Source organism: Chelonia mydas, chromosome 9, assembly GCF_015237465.2.
Source record: "Chelonia mydas isolate rCheMyd1 chromosome 9, rCheMyd1.pri.v2, whole genome shotgun sequence".
Classification (NCBI taxonomy): domain Eukaryota; kingdom Metazoa; phylum Chordata; order Testudines; family Cheloniidae; genus Chelonia; species Chelonia mydas.
The window spans coordinates 1,019,619-1,036,365 of NC_057855.1; the positions used below are offsets into that span (position 1 = coordinate 1,019,619).

Genomic DNA, 16,747 nt, shown 5'->3' on the forward strand with positions numbered 1-16,747 from the left:
ACAATTTCTGCTTAATTGCAACTTTCTGAAAATATACTCTTAGTTCAGGTATTGTTACTCAGTCACTCTTTTGTATCTAGACAGTTGGATGCTCTGCTTTTAACGAAATTACAGAAGTTTTCATATTTCCTTTCAGTTTGATTTCAGTTTCTTGGCTTTTCTGCCGCTTGCCCACTGCTGATGTGCAGTTTACTGAGCTGTAGAATGCAGCTCTTTTTCACAAGTATCTGTAAATATGGCTGGAAAACTCCCCATGTCTTGTTATGTAATGCAATTATGACAGGTATAGATTTTGTGAAATAAAATTGACTCTAGTGCCTTAATCTTCCCTGAAAATTCACCTTCTTAATGTTCGCAAAAAGAAAAGGAGTACTTGTGGCACCTTAACCAATTTATTTGAGCATTATTAGTCTCTAAGGTGCCACAAGTACTCCTTTTCTTTTTGCGAATACAGACCAATACGGCTGTTACTCTGAAACCTTCTTAATGTTGTGTGTGGGCCTAATAGCTGCAGAATAATCACTAGGTATTGAAGGCATGACGCTATTGCCAAATATCAGCACAGTTTAAAAATTAATGTTTTTGAGCTGCATTTGAAATTTTTTTTTTTTTTTTAAATACCAGGATTTCTCCAGTGATGATACTAAGCTAGAATACAATGTAGATGCAGCCAATGGCATTGTTATGGAAGGGTATCTCTTTAAGCGAGCCAGCAATGCCTTCAAGACTTGGAACAGGTAAGACTTCAAAAACTCTCCTTGTTATGGTTTGTAACCATGCTGATTATTAGGCTAAATTCTGGGCTGATTTATAACCCTGGAAAACCCATTAATTCCACAAAGTTGCCTGAGGCATAAATTGGTGCACCATTTGGCCAGTTATATTTACTGCAGTGACTGTACAGAATTCAAGGAAATTTCTTCTTTTGTTTTGTTTTCTTGCTTGTTTGCAAGCACAAGGCCTGATCTTTGCAAGTTCTCTTCTCAGAGCTTCTATTGAAATCCATAGATGCCACAGGTGCTGGCTTCTAATTTTCCCCGGAGGTGCTCAACCCCTGCTCCACCCCTGGCTCCACTTCCACTCCACCCCTCCCCCGCTGCCCCATCCCTGCTCCTCCCCCTCCCTACTAACACCTCCTGCACGTGGCGGAACAGCTGTTCCGTGGCGTGCAGGAGGTGCTGGGAGGGAGGGGAGGAGTTGATTGGTAAGGCTGCCGGCGGGCGGGACTGGGAGGAGAAGGAGGGGAGCTTGGCTGCCGGTGGGTGCTAAGCACCTGCTAATTTTTCTCCGTTGGTGCTCCTGCTGGCTTGCTGGATTGGGCCCATGGGTTGTGACTTCACACAAACTTTGCCTTGCTCTTTGGGTGGAGCCTGAAACTCGTGATTGTGTACACAATGTCATTTGGTCACAGCGTTGCACTAGAACAAATGTTCAGTTGATTATCAGAGTCACTGTTTCACAAGCTAGAATGCCCCATCCTGTAAGTATGGCCTACATTCTTTGTTCCTAGATGCATATATTTACAATTAGTCATATTAAAATGCATATTGTTTGCTTGCTCCCAGCTTACCAAATTATCCAGATAGCTGTGTATCAGTGAGCTGTCCTCTGCATTATTTACCACTCCCCTAATTTTTATCATCTACAAACTTCATCAGTGCTGGTTTTGTTCTTCCAAGTCATTAATAAAAATGTTAAATAGCATTCGACCAATAACAAATCTCTGCGGATCCCACTGGAAACACACCTGTTCGATGATGATTCTGTGTTTATAACTACATTTTAAGACTTGTCAGTTATTAAATGGAGTTAAAATTGGCTGTGGGCCATGTTAATTTTATATCTTCTAGTTTTTTAATCAAAATGTTGTGGAGTACTAAGTCAAATGCCTCCCACAAGTCTAAGTATATTACGTCAACGCTATTACCTTTAACAACCAAACTTGTAATGCCATCTTTAAAAACATCAGGTTAGTGTGACAGGATCTATTTTCCAAAAAGCCATGCTGGCTGGCATTAATTCTGTTGCCCTACTTTAATTCTTGATTAATCAAGTCCTATATCAGCCATGCTGTCATTTTGCCTGCTATCAATTGTCAGACAGGCAGGCTTATAATTACTTGGGTCATTCTGTTAACTCTTTAAATATTGGCACCACATTAGCTTTCTTCTGGAACTTTCCCAGTGCTCCAAGACTTATTGAAAATCAACATTAATGGTCCAGCAAGCACGTCAGCGAGCTCCTTTAAAATGATTGGATGCAGGTTATCCAGTCTTCCTGATTTTAAAAATGTCTAACTTTTAGCTGCTATTTAACATGTTCCTGAGCTGCTAATGGAATGGAAAGTGTTTTATCATATGATACGATTACATCAAATGTTTTTCCCCAAATACAGAACAGAAATATTTATAGAACGCTTCTGCATTTTGTGCATTATTATTGATAATTGTACCATTGGCACCTAGTAATGGACCAGTACGCTTATTAGGATTCTTTGTTCCTCATATATACTTTAACATCTCCTTTACTGTCCTTAGCACCACTGACTGGATTTTTCCTTGTGTCCCTCAGCTTTCCTTATCAGTTTTCTGTAATTCCTAACTTCGGTTTTGTATTCATTATTATCAACTTCCCCTTTCTTCCATTTGTTGTTAATATATTTTTCTTTATTTTTATTTGCAAGTACATTTCTAACTTTAGTTCGTTGCATTCTTAGGCATAAATGCAGTAACTTCCTATCTGTTTCTGAAGCCTAAAATGAGAGGTGATCAAATGCATTGTTTACATATAGAAACTGGACATCTCACTGAAATGTAATTAGAAATATGAAAGGTAAAGGTGACATAAGAACCAGTTTTACACATTTATTACAGTGACATCACACTTTATTACAATGAGATACATTCTGTCAAGAAAAAAAGATAACATTTTTCTCTTGCTCTCCTATTTTCTGGTGTGTGGTTACTTTAATTCCCAAACTGGCCAGCTTCTCTCCATGTATTGTGCAATCCTCTGGGCAAAAGATTTGCTTTTGGTTTGTGTTCATATTCCTGAGATTCCAGAAATAGCCAGGAATCAGATGCTATAGTCCAGAGCACTCTCTTATTGGCTATACAATTAACATTACTGCCAGGAGTTCAGACTGGTTTTCAGTGTGGCGCTTTTTCTTAAGATTAGTACTGATGCTGCAGTACAATTCTTTCTTTTTTTTTTTTTTAAAAAAGAGAAAAATAAATAATTTTTTTACTACAGAAGCAGAGACTTTAGTGTTAATTTAATTAAAAAGGTCTGTCTGGTGTTATGACAGTAATGCCAGTAAGTAGTGAAGACGTTAGAAACTTCTGTGGATTCTGATGGCTGAGGCTCATAGTTTAAGATTGAAAGTTTACAGTGTATTAAAGGAAAACTGCATTAGAATGTCTCCAGTCACTTGACCGCATATAACACGACTATAGTGCTGTTTATTTCTTTAAAATGTCCTGTATATAAAAATGTAAAATGAAGCAGAAAGCATTTAGAAATTCTGATGCCTTTATACATCTGAAAAAGTTGAGAGCTGCAAGACCCAGGGAAGCGCAGGAAACTTCCACAGTGGTTTTTTTTTAAGATATTTCTGCACACATGAAATGGGGGGAAAAACAACAAAAAGCCTTAAGAAAAAATATAGAATTTGCCTAGAAAGTGCTGTTGAAATGTACTTTCCTGAATCTCCTTCTACAGTGCTGGTCTTCTTTCTTGCTAAGTGCAGGCTGCATTTCCAGTTGAAATTATTTTAAAAAGGGTAACTGCCAGTTCCACCCAGTTTCTGTCAATTAGCACTTTGACATCTCTTCAGTATTTTAAAATAGTTCTTTGTAACTCATTTTCTAAAAATACATTGTAGTAAAAATCATGGCACGTTTTACAAAAACATTTTGCTCTTAACTTTCCAAAATGTTTTACATTAGACTGTCTTTTTAAAACTGCCATTGTGTTTCCCTAACTATCAAACGGATGCTGCCCTAATTAAATAAGTTTATATTACCTTTGATGAAGACATCATATGGAAATGTAAGAAAAAGTAAGTTGACAGCTTTTGGGATTCTTTGGGGGAAATTATCTGTTTACAGGCAACCCCGCCCCTTTTCCCAATAAAAATACTATTGTAAGTTTTCATTGGGTGTGGAGCAGATCAGTGCAGTGCCAGCTGACAAATACTGTTGATGGTGCATGTCTTGGTATATAAGATTCATAAATAAACTTGTGGACGGATTACTAGGCAAATACGGAAACTCTACACAATGTGACATTGTTGTCATGTAACTTTATTTTATCAATCAAGACAAAACAATTGGGTGATATTCTCTGAACATTATTTGTGATATTGAGTGTTCCTCCCTTTATTTTCATTTTGTGTAATTGTACGCTCTGCAAGTGTGTGTGTGTTTGAGGGGGATGGGGGTGGTACCCAGTGCTCCTTCTTTTTAAAGTATTAGGAGCTAAACATTTTGAAATCTTGTATACTACTTACTGTGAGTATTCATATACATGATGATGGACTTCAGTGGCGATGGGAGCTAAAATGTAGTAATTTTATAATGGAAAGCTTGTAAAGAGGGGTATGCAGATTACTGCTGGAGTTATCGGTATATGTACTAAAAGATACACACATATATCACCTCAGTGGTTCAGGAAGTGAAACCACACTCTGTTCTTAGTGTGATGCACTCTATGGAAAATTACTTGGGTTCCTGGAAATTCAGTATTTTACAAAAATTCCTTCACTCTCTTTATCAGTGGTGTGAATGTGGTGGGTGGAAACAAACGCCTTAGGAAATACAGTAGTACTCTCTGTGTATTCTGTGCAGTTTGTCAGGTTGTGGGCACTGTAAGCCTTATCTTTGATTTGTGCTGGGTTTTCATATCATGCTAATTCTTCATTTATTTTGCTCATTTTGCATTTTCATTCCTTTCCCTCCTTTCCCTTATGTTTTAATCCTACCCAATTTTTTCACATGACAGGAAAAAGCCAGATCGCATCAGGTACCAACCAGCTTTTTATACTTTCCCAATGTTCTTTGGCACGTAAAAGCTCATCATTAACCCTGCATTTCATTTTGATTACTTGCAATGGATATAAAGTGTCTGTTTATGAAAACAGAAGGATTTGCATGGATTGACAACACATGTGCTGCTCAACACCTTTTAAGTTGATAAGAAGGTTTGATGCATTTATAGTCAGAGGAGCTTAAAACACCCCTGCTCCCCCAACTTCGTCTCCACTGTCAGACTTTTCCAGAATATATGTTAAAAGTGCTGTCTTGCTCCCATTTAAAAGTCAATGGGCATTTTGCTACTGACTTCAGTGGGAGCAGGATTGGGTCTTCAAGTGTTTCTCTTTTAATCATTCTGTTTAATTCTCTGAGCCTAGATGATTCGGTCAACTGCATGCCTGTCAAACAATAAACAAAATTACTCCCTCTTGAAAGTTGTTAAAGCTGATTTAAGTTTTATGTAAAGACACGAATGTCATTTTTAAAATTTTCTTTTCTCATTGCTCTTTTTTCTCTCTTGTATTTTCAGACGTCTAAGAACTACTCTTCACTGATTTTTGTTCTTTTCTAACTGACAAGTGTTGATTTTATTTTTCCTTTCTTTTGGATAAAGTTGAAGTGAAATTAGCCGTTTTGTTTAACGGCAACTTTGAATGATATAGAAGAATTTAATGTCAAAATATCTGCCTTGTGGAGCAGCATCGTTTTAGTTATGTGCTACTAGAGAGCCAACAGGAACAAAACTAATTTTTTTTTTTTTAGGCCCCCACAAACTGTCGCTTCCCCCCCTGTTTTGTGGCAATAGAGTGATGTATTTAAAACACATGGTTGATAAAGCTCAGCACTTACAACACAGCTAGTCTCCAAATCATTTACAATCAATCCCAGGAACGCACTAGGGACGTTGCATCCAAATAATGTAGGAACAGAGGCACGAGGTGCGAGTCTGATTTGTCTTTGGACCATGCCCTTCTGTGTGGATTAGAAACCAGAGAACTTCCCTCATTGGATCTAACCCTTTTAAGATAGACTAAAATTTGGGCCTAAAAAAATCTCGATGATCTTTAATAATGAAATCACTGTGGTGCTACTAGTGACCTTAATGCACTGTATTTTGTAGTTGTCACTTTTCAAAAAATGCTATAATGCTAATGCGCAGTCACTCACCCATTTGGCATAGATCTGTGGCTAAAGTAAAGCCAGAAACTAATGAGTATTCATTATGGCATATACTGTACCAAATAAAGGGTTACATTTTCAGTGAAATTTTTTCCCCATCTCTAAAAATTTAAATCATTGGGCTTCTTTAATTTGACTTTTTGTAAAAGGTAGATAGAGCAGTGTGAAAACCTCCAAGAGAAGATCTCAGAAGTGTTGTCATACTGTACATTTATACTGTCAGATATACCATGGTTGCCAGATTGGAGTTTATTCACTGTGGAGATTCACTAAATGTTAACTGTACAAGTGGAGTGTGTTGCATTCATAAAACTCACCACACTTAACAGTGATTATTAGAGATTTGCTCCATTGCATGTTATCTCTTGTGGCAGGGCTGCACTTTTCTTTGCTTTGTAAGGGTTGCTTTTCATGTATCTAACTGGTTGTCTGTACAAAAGCAAAGAATAAGTGGGAGTTTATCTTCCTTTTTCAGCCTGCTTTGTAGCTGAATTATCCATTTCTTTACTTAGAAATAATCTACATAGTGATTGGGTTACATCCTCGATTAATACATTCCTTTTAGATGGTAAAGGTGATACCTTTTAAATTTCAGTGACTGAAATATACTGTAGTTAATAACTTGAAAAAATCCTTTCCATATTTCATCTAAGTATTTCAGTCATTTAGAATTAACCTTTATAATTTTCTAAATGGAGATCTTGCTTTTTGAAACTAAATATATTCCTACAACATTTGGAAATATCATTGTTAAAAGGCAGAATCTCAGCTTTCTACAGGCTAAGTACTAACTGTTTTACAATAACAAATTCCTGGCATGAGTCTAATTCTTTTTATACCTTATTTCCTGCTTTGTTCTTCCTTAAGTATTTTTTGTGCTTGTGGTGGTTGAATGAATAGGGGTGTTTTGTTACTATTTGTAGTGAAGTAGAGTTCAGTATGAAACAATTTCATGGATATGTGACTAAATGTTTTGATGGGTACTTTACATAACATTGTTCTTCGTCTTAACAGGCAGCCAAAAATAAGTGACATACTGTATGAGTGTGTTTGTGATAGCCACTTTAATATAAGACATATAAAACACAGGCTTGTATTAAAATAAACCTTTATCAAACAAGTATGCCCAACTTTGACTATAGCGCTGAATTGCTTTTGCTTTGTTTTTTAGTTTTTTCTATACTCTTTAGCCAGTTACTCACAGTGATTCCAATTTTGTGATTGCATCCCAAGGAAATAAAGTGGCAGTTAATCAGTTATATTTGTCATGTTTCGTGTATGGTAGCCTGATCTGATGATGAATCAGATGTTCTGGACCAGGGTCCTATATGCAGAGTCTTTTCCAGAGTAGTAGCAGTATTTCCAACCCCAAGCATTCAAAAACCATGAGTCAGGGCCCCAAAAATAAGATTGGCAATTTTGAGAGTCTTTTTATTTCCCTTCCGGTATTTGAGCCTGCAGGGTGAATTTGCTTCATGTTTTCAAGCTTATCTCTCCAAAAGCAGGGGCTAGGAACTAGCTTTTTAAAAAAAAAAAAAAAAAAAAAAAAAAGTTGATTCTCATGCAGTCTCTTAGAATCATAGAATATCAGGGTTGGAAGGGACCTCAGGAGGTCATCTAGTCCCACCCCCTGCTCAAAGCAGGACCAATCCCCAATTTTTGCCCCAGATCCCTAAATGGCCCCCTCAAGGATTGAACTCACAACCCTGGGTTTAGCAGGCCAATGCTCAAACCACTGAGCTATCCCTCCCCCTTGATTCTAGCATCTAGGGCTTTAAGAAACACCAAATACTAGAAAACTTGCAATAAATCGCAAGAGGTGGCAACATTGCAATAGTTTTAGCAACTTCATAAATTACTTTCTAAAACCTCTCTCTCTCAAAAAATATTTGAGTGAGGAATTCATATATTCTAAGGCTGGAAGTGACTGCGGTGATCACCTAGTCCAACCTCCTGCATAACAGTTCATGGAACTTCCCCGAAATAATTCCCTGTTTGAACTAAAGCAGTTATTAAAATCACATCAAATCTTGATTTTAAATTTGCCAATAATGGAAAGTCCATCACAACCCTTGGTATATTGTTCAGTGCTTAATTACCTCACTGCCTTGATTTCAGTCTGAATGTCTAACCTCTCAGCTTCCAGCCACTCCATAGTTTAAGTGTTATTGGTAAACAAGCTAAAGTAGATTGATAAATAACAATTTAAAACATTTCGCTTGTCATAAAAATATAGATGTGACCATACATTGGAATATGTAACTTTTGGAATGAATAGCTTCACTAACATAGTGATAATGTGCATGCACTTGTGTATGATTTAACTAACGTGAATCTTGCCTAATTTCTTTTCCTGTGTCATTGTTTTGATGAAAGCCCATCCTTGTGCAAACTTGTCAATACTTACTGAGACATAACTTTTGTGAACTATTTTATTCAGTGTGATTCCATAGATATGTTCGTCTGTTACAACCAGTAAGCACTGTGAAATCAGTTAAATGTTTGGATGTCTTCTTATTTATATAGACGCTGGTTTTCGATACAGAATAATCAGCTTGTTTACCAGAAAAAATTTAAGGTAGGTACTGTACTTCTAATACCCAAGAATGTTGTTAATGGGAATTAGGGTGGTCTGTTGATTAGAGCAGAGGGATGAAAGTTGAGAGATGCTGCCACTCATTTGCAACATGACCTTGAGCAACCCACTTAATTTCTCTGTCTCAATTTCCCCGCCTATAAAATGGGGCAATATCAACTTTGTAAATCTCTGAGATCCCTGAATGATAGGTGATTTGTAAGTGCGCATTGTTATCATTGGGGTTCCTGATAACGATTCCACAGGTTGGGCTGCATTCTAAAATGAGCATAAACTCCTGTTTTTCTCTCAAAGTAGGCTGCTGGTTGCTGTTAAATTTCATATAGGATTAGTTTTTATGCCCTTTGAATTTTCCGTGCAGCTTTTGTCTCGCTTTCATTCAGAAATTTGTAATAGGAAGACTTTTAATTTGGGCTTTAGTTAAAACTGCCAGTGACAAATTTAGCTTTTCATTGTTGGCTGATGCCACTTTTAAAAACATTGTCTGTTTTCATATAGCTTGGGAGAGCTGTGGCACCTGGGCAAATCTGGTGCAATAGGTAGCTTGTTTTTTAAGTAATATTCTTCCTATAATTGACAATTTTTGTGTGCACACACAAACCTGATTGGGTCCAGGAACGTGCAGTCCTGTTTGATTGATTGGGAGGTGCAGGTGGGCAGATCCACATAAAAATTTCTCTGTCAAGAGTTACACTTTGGTCAGATTTTATCCTACAAGAGAAGGTATGTGCAGCTGCTGCTGGACACAGTATTCTGTGATGCTTCAACAACAACTATATTTCTACCCCTACTGGTCTGCTCCCTGCCTACTTATCCACCTCCCACCCTTAATTAAAAAAATTATAGGAAATGAATACATGGAAAGCTTTGTTGTGAAGCACTTGGGGGTTGCTACACACAAGATGCCTGACCCAAACCCACAAAAGCAAGGCTATGAAAAATTAAGCTACTTTATATACATATCCTCTTTTCTTCTACCCACAAGCGCACACCTTACATTATCACAGCTACCAAATACCACAGATCGCTCAGAGCATCCTTAACTCTGCCCCACCTGCAGCCCAGGGAGGCCAACCTTCTTCATTCGCTTCAGCAAATATGCCTGTACCAAATTATCCGTTTCCCCATACAACTAACTTCTGCACCAAACGCCCACAGTTACTAGTGTTGGGGGAGAAGAGTCTAATAAAGGATTGTGTGCAGAAGGGCAGAAGTGGGGTGGGGGTGGCAGAGTTAGTTAGAAATTGCCATAGTGGATCAAAACTGAGGTCCATCTAGTCCAGTGTCTTGTGGCCAGCAGCTGGGTGTGGTGTGTGGTCTGTTGTGTAAGGTGGCTCTGGTAATGGTTGGATATATGCTTGTGGGTGGACAGGAAGAATGAATGTACTGATTAGGTGGTTTAACTTTTTTTTTCTTTTTTCCATTTGGGGGTTTGTCAGGTCTGGGAGTGTGTGGCAATCCTAACTGCTTCGTGATAATGTTTTGTGAGCAGTATTATTATTATTTATTATTCTACCATGATCACACTGTAGACACCATAACAAATATTATACTTCAACAAAATCCTTAAACTAGCATCAGTTTTTGGTTTTTTTTTATGGACCCAATTTTTAAAGCACCTTCAACTTAGCATCTGATTTTGCACTTGCAGTGAAATGTGGGCACATTTAATTGTGACCCCTCTGTCTGATTTGCAAGCTAATTATTTTCTTCTCAGAAAGAACAGTGGTACTCAGTTGAGCCACTGTGCTGTTTAAATATCAGCTGTCAATCACACAGTCAATTTTTATAGGAAAGGGGGGGGGTTCTCCCAAGTCTGTATTACATTTTCATACACATTAATGTTTAACTTCTACTATGGATATTACATGCAATCTGTTTTGATGAAATGGAAAAATTGGAAAGCAGTTGGGACTAGCAGTGGCTTCAGTAAGTTTCTCCCCTCACCATAAACTTGACTTGTTTTGTTCATTTTACCTCTTTCTAGGATAATCCCACAGTAGTCGTTGAAGACTTGCGGCTTTGCACAGTTAAGCATTGCGAAGACATAGAAAGACGTTTCTGCTTCGAGGTGGTCTCTCCAACAAAGTAAGGGGTAATTTTTTTTTAAAGTTCATATATAACACAAGTTTTACATACCCATTTCAGACTTGGAATTTAAGAAGGCCATGTAGGGTTATGGACTAGAGGACCTCTTGAAGTCTCTTCCAATCCTATGATTCTGTGTTTTGGGAGTGGTCACAATGGGAAAAGAATCTCAACCACTTTGTTTTCTAAATTCTGGGACCTGGAGCATGTGATACTCTGGGCAGCTGTAGTGACTATTCAGTCTGCTTTTTGCACTTGTGATAAATGTGCATTCTGTTGCTCGCTATACAGTAGTACAGCTGGTAGGCAGATTGCTGCTATATGGATCAGTTGCGGGCAGTACTGTCAGGCTGCTTCTTAATAGTACAAAAAATGGCTTCCAGTTACGTCTGATAATTTCTAAATTCAGGAATAAAGCACAACATAATAAAAGGAAAATATTGAATTTTTAAAAAGTAAATATTAGCCCAAGCAGCACCATGTAGTATAAAATACTGCCTAGTGTGTTTAGAGAGGAAAGACAGCTCTGCATGTGCAAAGCTGGACATTCATGTCAGGTTAGTGTCCTGTGGTATAAGGCCAGCTGCTCTTGCGGGGCGCTCTGAGTGTGTGTGTGTGTGTGTGTGTTCTCTTCATCTTATTATTTGTCTGTTTCCTGCTCTTTCTCCCTCTACCCTGTAGCTGAATTCTACCTTTATTTGGCTTTTGCCTGTCTACGCTTTCTCAACCCTTCAGTTTGACACTTGATTACTTGTTTTCTCTGAATGTTAGTGTGGGCAGCGGTTTTTCTCTTTAAATCCCTGAAGTCTCCTGCCTTTGAATTCAGTCCCATATGTTAGACATCAGAACTTTGTGCCTTCTCTAGGACTGATGTCCATGTCCTATTTAGTCAGTCATGCAGGTGAATGGGAGTTGAGGATGCAAAGCAGAAACTTCAGGATAACCACATGGAAATTAAACAGCAAATTAAACCATCCTTTGGATTTCTTAGAGTGTCCTACCAAGGTATCCATCATTTAGATTTGAGTATTCTGAGGCAGGGAACGTCTTCATTCTGTGTTTATGAAGGCTCAAGCACATGTCAGCTGTTAACAATAATAGTAACTGTGTGGTGTAGTATGTATACAAGGATGTGCTGAAGTTTCTAACATAAAACTTGCTTAAGAGTCTGGCTTTTAATGAGTGAGTCTCTTCTTTGAGCCAATTGGTGAGTTTGCTTGAATCTCAAAGTCTGTGTCTTATTTCTCATAGAAGCTGCATGCTCCAAGCTGATTCTGAAAAGCTGCGGCAGGCATGGATTAAGGCTGTTCAGACCAGTATAGCTACGGCATATAGAGAGAAGGGGGATGAATCCGAGGCAAGTACATCTACTTTTCAGGATCCAGTAATACAGTAAACCATTTCTGATCCTTTTTTCTTCAAGTGAGAATTGTAGAAGAAATTTAATTATTTTTGTGAGGTCTCCGATCTGTCTCTACTGAATTAACTTTTCATCTGGTAAGGTTATTTTGACCATTATGTTTTGAATCAATAACTTCTTTGAGTGATTATCTACACAGATTTCACTGTTGGAGTGCATGCACCCCATGTGCACAGATTGGGTTATTTTGAATGACAGTGTCTGTTGAGGGCTCCAAGGGCACAGGTGTGGTTCTGCTCCCACTGTAGATGAGAGAATAAGGGGCAAGGTGGCCTCAACCACCTTGCAGAGCACCAGCATGTGTTCCAGCACCCAGGGTAAACAATACCAAAAACTACAGAGATCTTGGTCCTCATTCAGATACCAGTCCTAGCAACAATTCCAACAGTGTCTCTCAGAACTACTGAGGAAATGTCAGTGGTTCCACTACCAGTGCTCATCAGTCTCACCCTCCATAGCCCTCCAGCAGGGACAAACACCAAGGAAGCAGTTTGGAAGGGACACTTGAGAACTCAGCTAAATCATCTGTGGATCCACCCCCTTGGTTTTTGTTTGGCCTCTATTGTTTCAAAGAAGTCTGAGTTAGGATGACCTTGGACTGGTGGGTCCCAGAGGTTGTGAAGAAAGGTTCTCACCCAGTTTCAAACTGTTCACCTTGCCCATACCCACCCTCCACCTCCCGTCCCTCTTCAGGAACTCTTCTAATGAGGCACTTCTACAACTAGAAGTCAGCTCCCTACTACAACTGGGAGCTGTAGAGGAAGTTCCTCAAGCATTGAGAGGAAAATGCTTCTACTCCCACTACTTCTTGATCCCAAAGAGGAATGGTGGGTGGAGACCCATCCTAGTTTTGTGACGTCTGAATTCCTTCATTGATGTTTCAAGTTCTGGATGGTCACCTTAACCTCCATTAACCCCCATTGGATCTTATGGACTGGTTTGCAGCTCGTGACCTATAGGATACTTATTTCCACATCTAAATAGTCCTGGAGCATAAACAATTCCTGCGGTTCATGGTACGAACATCCTGCTCTCAGTACAGAGCCCTACCCTTTGGTCTGGACAGCCTGAGCCACATTAAAAAAGTCGTTCCCCAATAATATTTGGATTGGGTTATGGGGAACAGCAGCAACTGTTAATTCAGCTTGCAAATTCTCAATTTCCGTGTGCACTTTAGCCAAAGGCTCAAGGATTTTGTGACCCCCCTACTAACAAAAGCTCTGCCATCAGTCCTGGCAGTATGTCTTCCTCCTGAACAAGATCTCTCCTGATCACAAAAATTTCTGTGCCAGTATCCTTCCACCCAGGGAGTTCTTTGCCATTTACTCTGACAGCCTTTGTGCTTCCCGCCAGGTTGTGCAGTTGCTATTTTTACAAACCCTGTGTGATAAGTAGCAGTTGCCTGAGGTGCCTCTGTTCTCTGGGTAGCAGCATTTCCATGAGCTGCTTGCTGCCTGTTCCCACTCAGCACTGGTCATTTATTCCTCAGGTGCTCAGTGGAATTACAATGATAACACCTTCTGGGCTCTTCTGTTTTTCAGGAGAGTTGGGGCGAGGACTGGAGGAATTACTTGGGGAGCTGAGAGCCTACCCTCCCATTCACCCTCCTTCTTCCCAGGGGTAAAATGGGGACCCTGCTTCCCACCAAACTTAAACCCCTCTGCCTGTAATTTATTTCTAATAGATGCTTGGGATTCAAATTCCTCCGCAAAAGTAGCAAGCTCTTCAACAGTTTTTTCACCTTTTTTTATCCCATAGATACTGTTTCACCTCATCATTAGACATATTCAGGAACTGTTCCTAGGCAACCAGATCACACATTTCTTCGAAGCTTGAAATACCTTTTCCCCTTACACACTTATCCAGTAAATGTCTCATTTGGTTTACGTATGCCACATTACTCATTCCAGCCCCTCTCTTAAGGCTTCTAAATTTTACTGTAAGTTTCAGGTGTAATCTGAAACTTAGTTTTTAAAACCAATTCCTTAAATTTACCATAATTTGAAGCATCACTAATTGGCATCTTACTGAATATATCCAGAGCTCTCCCAGACAACTTTGGAACTAAAGTGGTCATCTTTGGATCATCAGCAATCTCATGGAGCACTCAGCCTTTCAAAGGTGATGAAATATTCAGCAGTGTCCCCAGTCTCGCTATATGCGGAACACAACCACTCCCATTCGTGGATTTTTGGAGAGGTGGGGCCCCCTGGTATGGGGTTCTGGTTCCGCTTCTCTAGCAAGGCCAGTTCATGCTGTCTCACTTTTTCTCTCTCCTCCATGTCTTTGGCTTGCAGTTCCAGGGCAGCTTTTTGCCTAGCTGCTTCTGCCTCCATCTGCAGACTCTGTAATTCCATACGTCTTCTGTGTTCTTTTTCGTTTTCTGCTGCCTGCCATCTGCAGAGCTCCAATTTTGCAACTGTTTCACTATCACTCATTTTCCTGCTTTTTCTGCCCCTACTTCCCTTGCCCGAAATAAGCAAACAGAAAATAACAAACTGGTAACCACTTTCTGTTCTCTAGCCAACACACTTAAAACTCCCTTAAAATCACCACCAGTGTGTCAGAGCAATAAGCTGTGCACATTACCCTGCTCTCTGCGCCACTGTGATGGGTTGACACCGATTTTCCGGGGTGCCACCTCCTGTACTGGGATATCACTGAGCCCCCCTGTTCCACCAGCCTGCACTCCTTCACCCTGTCCTGCTGTGCCAGGCCCTCAAGCCTCCTCTAGCACACACAGATAGGTAGGGACACACCCGGCTGCAGAAGGACATAGACACTGGAAATCAGCTCTGTGTGGAAAGACTCAGCTTGGGAATTGCCCTTTCTGGAGTGTAAACCCAAAAAGTTTATTAACTACAAAGGATAGATTTTTAAGTGATTATAAGGGTTAACAAACAGATCAAAGCGCAGATTACTGAGCAAATAAAGCAAATGCAAACTAAGCTCAATACACTAAAGAAACTGGCACCTAAATATTGTTTTAGGCACTTCTTTCACAGGCCAGAGGACTTTTTCTGGCCTAGGCTCAACTCTTCTTCTCTCTTCCCTGCCCTCCCCCCAAGTCCTTGTTTCTTAGATCTTCTCAGCAGTCATCCTGTGGGAGGATTCAGTGAAGAAGGAGCCCTGATTAACTTTCTTCCCTGCCTTAAATAGGATTTACATATGGCGGGAATCCTTTATTTCCCAGTTTGGTCTCTACCCCTTCTGTGGAAAAATACTAGCAGGCCAAGGTGGAGTCCAGTACCAGGTGACAGGATCACATGACCCTGCAATGTCAAAGCAGCATCCCAGGAAGCTTCTCAGGAAGGTGGGAGATTAGCATCTTCAAAGTCCTATTGCCCTCCCTAGTTGCTCATTGACTAACCAGCCAGTCTTGTGGGCATTCCCCAGGTGCAAACACTTTTGTAGTTGATACATAGTCTATATTCCTAACTTCAGATACAGAAATGACACATGCCTACAAATAGGATAATCATATTCAGTAAATCATAACCTTTCCAATCCCTTACATGACTCATCTTGCATAAAACCTGTCTTAGTTATGCCACATTCATATCATAAGCATATGGGGCATAGTGTCACAACATCCACACTGACTTTGATGTAATATATAGAATTCATAGGAACAGTGATAGATTCCTAGTTGGCAAAAGGATACCTGCCACAGCACCCAGACATCAGTGACAGACATACAACAATTTTATGTGAACCCAGTAACGCAAGTGAAAATCTGCCTGAAGCTTCTGGGGCACATGTCGTGTATGACCTGCAGCTTGCTAAACCTCAAAGGGTGGTTAAGATCTGTGTATTAACCCAAGAGAGACTGTAAGGACATGTGGATACCTCTCCACAGAGAGCCTTTCTTCATTAGACTAGTGGATACACCCAGACCAGGAGTGCACAGGAGCTCCATTGTCTGCCTCCCTCCCTTAGAATAATCTGATCACGAGTACCTCCACCTATAGGTGGGGAGCACACTTGGACCAACTCCAGATTCAGGGGAAGTGGTTGGCTCTCATGTCATTCCTTCATATCAGTGTGTTGGAACTCCAAATAATTCGATTGGCATGCAGAGTATTCTTACCTCTCCTTTAGGGTCTCCCTGTGCAAGTGCTTATATACGATACCATAGTGATGCACTGCATCAACAGGCAAGGAAGGGCCCTATCCTCCCCCTGGTGCCAAGAAGCTATGAGTCTGTGGTTATGGAGTATTCGGCACCAGGTCACCCAGTAGCTCTCCATCTCCCAGGCCTTAGGAACATCTTGGTGGGCCAGCTCAGCAGAGATTCTCCAAGAGCCACAAGTGGCCCCTCAAGCCCTTGGCCCTCCAGGCAGTCTTTTGCAGATGCGGCTACCCAACAATAGACTTGTTTGTGTTATGCCACAGCGACAAATGCTAGAGGCTCTGCTCCAGAGGAGGCGG

The 16,747-nt window shown here is 40.0% G+C and overlaps 1 protein-coding gene across 4 annotated transcripts in view; it reads left to right on the forward strand.

Moving 5' to 3' along the window:
- ACAP2 (ArfGAP with coiled-coil, ankyrin repeat and PH domains 2) overlaps positions 1-16,747 on the forward strand; it is a 117,599-nt gene that overhangs the window by 68,016 nt on the left and 32,836 nt on the right. For 2 of the 4 annotated variants that reach the window (XM_037909245.2, XM_043523152.1), the window contains exons 10-14: positions 625-737; positions 5,002-5,022; positions 8,739-8,790; positions 10,796-10,896; positions 12,148-12,253. In XM_037909245.2, coding sequence (XP_037765173.1) covers positions 625-737; positions 5,002-5,022; positions 8,739-8,790; positions 10,796-10,896; positions 12,148-12,253 — 393 coding nt within the window. The remainder of the gene's footprint in view (positions 1-624; positions 738-5,001; positions 5,023-8,738; positions 8,791-10,795; positions 10,897-12,147; positions 12,254-16,747) is intronic. The other 2 variants (XM_037909246.2, XM_043523153.1) reach the window with 1 other exon arrangement.